This window comes from Corylus avellana, chromosome ca5 (assembly GCF_901000735.1).
Source record: "Corylus avellana chromosome ca5, CavTom2PMs-1.0".
NCBI lineage: Eukaryota > Viridiplantae > Streptophyta > Magnoliopsida > Fagales > Betulaceae > Corylus > Corylus avellana.
Window position 1 is genome coordinate 7,875,669 of NC_081545.1, and position 5,485 is coordinate 7,881,153.

At 33.8% G+C, this 5,485-nt stretch overlaps 2 protein-coding genes across 2 annotated transcripts; both read left to right on the forward strand.

Annotated features, from left to right (window-relative positions):
• The first annotated feature begins 1,857 nt into the window (after nt 1-1,857).
• Nucleotides 1,858-4,094, forward strand: LOC132183167 (signal recognition particle 19 kDa protein-like). The gene is made up of 6 exons (XM_059596567.1): nt 1,858-1,990; nt 2,157-2,357; nt 2,581-2,680; nt 3,495-3,557; nt 3,671-3,744; nt 3,982-4,094. Exons 2-6 carry the CDS (start codon nt 2,175-2,177, stop codon nt 3,994-3,996), a joined length of 435 nt encoding a protein of 144 aa, XP_059452550.1. The 5' UTR covers nt 1,858-1,990; nt 2,157-2,174; the 3' UTR covers nt 3,997-4,094.
• Nucleotides 4,095-4,315: 221 nt separating this feature from the next.
• LOC132181706 (uncharacterized) lies at nt 4,316-5,485 on the forward strand. The gene is made up of 5 exons (XM_059594943.1): nt 4,316-4,474; nt 4,670-4,757; nt 4,874-4,956; nt 5,041-5,075; nt 5,303-5,485. The coding sequence occupies exons 1-5, from the start codon at nt 4,316-4,318 to the stop codon at nt 5,442-5,444; spliced, it is 507 nt and encodes a 168-aa protein (XP_059450926.1). The 3' UTR covers nt 5,445-5,485.

The window sequence follows — 5,485 nt, forward strand, 5'->3', positions numbered from 1 at the left end:
CAACGTTAAAAGTTGCCGCTATTGGGCACTTAATAGCGGCAACTTTGGTAGTTGCCGCTAATTGTCCAGACAAAAAACAAATAAAAAAATACTTGGCCTAATAGCGGCAACGTGAAAAGTTGCCGCTATTGGGCACTTAATAGCGGCAACGTTAAAAGTTGCCGCTATTGGGCACTTAAATAAAAAAAATACTTGGCCTAGTAGCGGCAACATTAACTGGCCGCTATTAAGGGCCTAATAGCGGCAACTTTAAAAGTTGCCGCTATTGGAGATCAATAGCGGCAACTTTGGTAGTTGCCGCTATTCGTCCAGACAAAAAACAAATAAAAAAAATACTTGGCCTATTAGCGGCGACATAAAATTGCCACTATTTGGTGCCTAATAGCGGCAACTTTAAAAAGTTGCCGCTAGTGATCCCTCAATAGTGGCAACCTTAGTATTTGCCGCTATTTACCACCGAAAAAAAAAAAAATAAAAAAATTAATTAATTAATTAAATTATAAATATTGGGGCAATGCTATTGACCTTACATATATAATAGAAAAGATTATTTACCAAAAATTCACCTCCAATAATATGTCATTATTTCTTTTATATTAATTATTGGTGAATTTTTTTCTATTTTCTATTCTTATTTTTTATAAAAAAATCAATATTTATTTTTTCCTTTTAAAGAGAACAAATTCTCGTATTAATTATTATTGAAGTTTTCTATTTCTTATTCTTATTTAAATGTTTGATCGAACAATCGACCGATCTTGGTGAATTAATTCAATTGATCGTGATAGGATCAAATGATCGATCGATCAAGGTGAATTAGTTCGATTGATCGTGATAAGAACAAATGATTGATCGAACATCCGATTGATTCTAATGAATTAGTTCGATTGATCATGATAAGAACAAATGATTGATTGAACATCCGATTGATCCTAATGAATTAGTTCGATTGATCATGATAATATCAAATGTTCGATCAAACATCCAATCGATCTAAATGAATTAGTTTGATTGATCGTGATATGTTTAAATGATCGATCAAACATCCGATCGATCCTAATGAATTAGTTCGATTGATCGTGATAAGATCAAATGTTTGATCGAACATCCGATCGATCCTAGTGAATTAGTTCGATTTATTGTGATGGGATCAATTGATCGATCAAACATCTGATCTATCATAGTGAATTAGCTCGATTAATCGTGATAGGATCAAACATTCGATCAAAAATCCGATCGATCATAGTGAATTAGTTCGATTGATCGTAATGGAATCAATTGATCGATCAAACATCTGATTGATCCTAATGAATTAGTTAGATTGATAGTGATAAGATCAATTGATCGATCAAACTGAATACAATTGAAGGTTCAATCGAACATTCAATTAAACTATAAGCTTTTTATATTATCTTAGTGTATTAGTTATATTGATCTTATATTATCTTTGGATTTTGTATTGATCTTATAATTAATTATAAGATAAATATCAACTTAATGATCTTTATTAAACGGAAATTATTAGTTAATATTATAACAATAAAAACATATTACAGGAGAAAATAAAGAAAAACAAAAATAAATAAAATAAATAAAAATTATAAATTATAAGTATAATTTTTTTTTTAAAAAAAAAAATTTTGAGGCTCATTAGTCGCCCCTTTTTAAAAAAAATTTTTGAGGCTCATTAGGGGCGACTAAGGTCGCCCCTATTGAGTGCGAAAAATAAGCGCCATCCAGTGGCGGGATATCTGAAATTGGCGCTAATATTCTGAAATTTTCAGATCATTTTTGATGTTTTCCGAAAAGTTCAGACCATATTTGTTTGATCCAAATCCCTAACCCCAAAGTCCCACACGCACGGTCAGGGGGAAAGAAAAGGGAAGGGGATAAGGAGAGCCTTAATCGGCCCCTATAATATAATTCTACACCGGCGCGGCGCTGCTGGATACTTCTGATCAATAGAACTGGGTGAGGAGTCAGCCAAAAAGTAATGGCCACCAAGATACGCATAGTGATTCGATTTTTGATCACCCATTTTTGGGGGCTTCCGCCTTACACACGGAAGATTGGATTTGCCTGAATCACGAGTCTTATATACTGTATTTGTATAGTTTTGTATCTTGATCTGTGAATTTTATGCCTGTTTTGGTTAGGGTTTTTGAATCAGAGACATGGATGGAGGAGGAGAAATAGAGAATATAAAGAGGTGGATAGTGTTCTACCCAATTTACATAAACTCGAAGAAAACGGTGGCGGAAGGGAGGCGGATAAGCCTCGCCAACGCATGCGAAAATCCCACTTTCACCGAGATCGCCGACTGCTGCGCTCATCTCAAGCTCCCTAATGCTATTGAGGTTCGTGCTTTTTGTTTTTGTTCATTTCATTTTGCGCTTTTCTAAGGATTGGTGCTTCTTGTTTTTTCTTTTTCAAATTTTTTTGAATGTTGTTAATGGGTCTCGAAAGTATTTGAGAGTGTTGCTGATGGATCTACGGGTTGATGCTTTTGGTTTTTGTTTTAGTTTTAGTTTTTTGTAATTTTTTATGGGTCTTGAAAATGTTTGAGGGTGTTGGTGGCAGCTAGATAAGGCTTATCCGCGCGACTTCATGCAAAGAGGGAGAGTGAGGGTATTGCTGAAAAGGGAGGATGGGACTCTCTGCAATCCAGCCATTTCTTCCAGTAAGGATAAATTTTCTTATTTACTAGTTACTATTATCTGGTCATTTTTGTTTATTTTATGTTATTGATGGATCAGGATCCTCTACGTTTTCTCTAGTTCTTAGAATCTTAGCCATTATGTACAGAAAAATTTGAGGATCGTTTAGAACTCTGACTGTTGAGGTGGTAAAATCTGAATCATTTTGTTAAAAATAATGGTTAGAATTCTAACAAATTTAATGTTATGAAAGAATGATTATTTGTGTATGCCATAGTATTTAACAGCATTTTGATTTCCAACAAAGACCTATAAATTTAAAGAAATTCTTCTGTTTCAATTGGGTTGTTGTATATGAGCAAGTTTTTATCTCAAAATGTATGTGAAAAGATTTCCATTAACCATTGTTAGATGGTTGCCCAAACACTTGAAATTTTTATTTGATTAATATGACATGCATAGATTATATTATACGAAGTTCCTCGTAGAAGTGGCTGTCCCAATGCAGTTATCTAATCTTAGCATGGCATGCCAATTGCTCAAGCTTTATTAGTCATTTAAATGCCATTATACAACAGTTAAATTAAGAGGCAAAATATGTTATTGATTCAATTGCCTTTCGTTAGGGAAGGGCCAATTACCCTGTCGATTTGAGATGGAAATCTGTAATTTGTATATTAAACTACAATTTGTTTGAATAGTTAATCATATCCTTTTTTTACATTTCTGAAAACTTAGCCTTGTGGTTGATCCAATTTTTTGGACTCTTTATCTCCATGAACTGTTGATTTTCCTTCACTAAAGCTTGTTATGTTGGTCGTCTTGTATCTTACTCAGGGTGCTGGCCGAGCATTTCTGCTGGTGGGGATTTGAAAATGTTCTATGATGGAAGAAATACGAGTAAATGCGCTACCCCTAAAATAGTTTTACTGCTTCTTTGTTTCCTTTATGGTTCTTTATGCCACAACATGCAGCATCAAGTTAATTAGGATTTATGAATTTCATTTTGGCAGAGGACTCTTGCCTTGAAGTGGTCTATAGAATGTATTGGCTCTGTTATCACATTCATACCTATAAGAAAACTCAGGTACTGTTTTGAAATTGTAATCCCATACAATGATTGTGTAAAGGAAATAAATGTGCCCTATAGCTTTTCCTAGTCTATGGCCGGGATGTGCTACTCAAGTTTTGATGCTATCAACAGGCTTAGCAATTTTCAATTCAGATCTCTCATTAGCAATTATAACCAGTTTTCGTGTGTGTACATATATATATATATCTTTACACATTCATAATTTGTAGGCTTTTTGACTTTGTCACACAGTTGCGATGTATGTAGAGCTGTTGTTCTGCTGAGGACAGCTACATGTAACTCAATTATAGGACAAGTCATCTTCTTAACTGTACAGATCTCCAGGTGTCTTTTTTTGATTGCTTACAGCTAGCAGCAACTGTCATCAAGTCGCTTGTATATATGCTTTGCTCTTCAATTTTTTTTTTTTTTTTTGAACTTCACTTTCTTCCAAACTGTACAAAGGTTTTGAAATTGCAATTTAATGTTGTTCTTATCGTTAGGATTTTGTATTAATTATCAAATCTCTAATAAGTGAAATATCTCTTATATTCATGTATACTCTTAAAACCTTTTTGAAAAAAAAATGGATGGTATGTTAGGTGAAGAGAAGTTGCTGTCAGTATTCTTATTCTTAGGACACCTTAGGAAAATACTCGACTCAAGAAAATGTATCTTAAATATTTTGGACCCTTTGGCTGCCACTGATTCTGCTGGTTGCCATCGCGACTCCATTCTATCTCTGGTTTCTCTCTCTCTCTCACACACACACACTCACTCACACACACATTTTGTAGCAATCCAGATTATTGATTAATTGAAAGTGCCATTGATTCTGCAACAAGAGTCTGTTATGGAATAGGTTGCCTTTCCTGTTTCTTATTATTGAGTTGTTTTATGTTGTTATGCATCACTTTTTTCATAAATTTGATGTAATTAGCAAGAAGCTGAATATGAAGAGGAAGTTTCTGAGGAAGAAGGATCTCAAAAAGGATCTGAAGAAGAATCTGAAGGAAATAATGAAGTTAGTAATACTGACCAGCTGTTACTTTGATGGCTTTATTGTGCTTATGTTTTGGATTGTTTTATGGGTGTTGCTCATCAACATGATTCCATTGTCTTTTTCTCAATTAATGTTTAGCAGAAGCTGAAGGCACTCAAGGTATTATCCAGATTGAAAATCCTAATTTGGTAAAGCAAAAGTCCTTGAAAGCCAGAGATATCGATGTAAGCTCCACCAAATTTTCTCATGCATTCTTCATTTATTAACTTATGCCAAAAATAGAAGTAATGTTTTTTCTTCCTGTGCAGTTGGGGAAAACAACTGAACTTTCTAGGCGTGAAAGGTTTGTTAATGGTCACTTTTGTTCTTCAAGAGGACATATTTATGTTCTATTTCGAAGTGGGAGTCCATATTTTTTATTTTTTATTTTAAATATATCTTTGTGGTTTTCTTTGATTCTTTTTCAGTCCTATGACACAAATCTTCTGTGGAGTACATACTTCTTTATACTTTGAACAGATTTGCATGTAAAGCAATTGTATTTATTATCAACTTTTGTGTATCATGCAGAGAGGAGATAGAGAAACAGAAAGATCATGAGCGATATATGAAATTGCAAGAACAGGGGAAAACAGAACAAGCTAAGAAAGATTTAGGTAATAAATCATGTCTTTTAGAATTTCTAATGACCTTTTCTTTAGTGGATAAGTAAAGGGCTTCTTATAACCTTTTGGGCTGCTTTGGTTCTTTACA

Excerpts from the sequence above, each read along its gene's own strand:
- LOC132183167 (XM_059596567.1), top strand. The coding sequence starts at position 2,175 with ATGGATGGAGGAGGAGAAATAGAGAATATAAAGAGGTGGATAGTGTTC. Across the intron at positions 2,681-3,494 it reads CAATCCAGCCATTTCTTCCA|GGTGCTGGCCGAGCATTTCT; the intron begins GTAAGGATAAAT and ends TATCTTACTCAG. Across the intron at positions 3,558-3,670 it reads CTATGATGGAAGAAATACGA|AGGACTCTTGCCTTGAAGTG; the intron begins GTAAATGCGCTA and ends TCATTTTGGCAG.
- LOC132181706 (XM_059594943.1), top strand. The coding sequence starts at position 4,316 with ATGGATGGTATGTTAGGTGAAGAGAAGTTGCTGTCAGTATTCTTATTC. Across the intron at positions 4,475-4,669 it reads GCGACTCCATTCTATCTCTG|CAAGAAGCTGAATATGAAGA; the intron begins GTTTCTCTCTCT and ends TGATGTAATTAG. Across the intron at positions 5,076-5,302 it reads GAACTTTCTAGGCGTGAAAG|AGAGGAGATAGAGAAACAGA; the intron begins GTTTGTTAATGG and ends TGTATCATGCAG.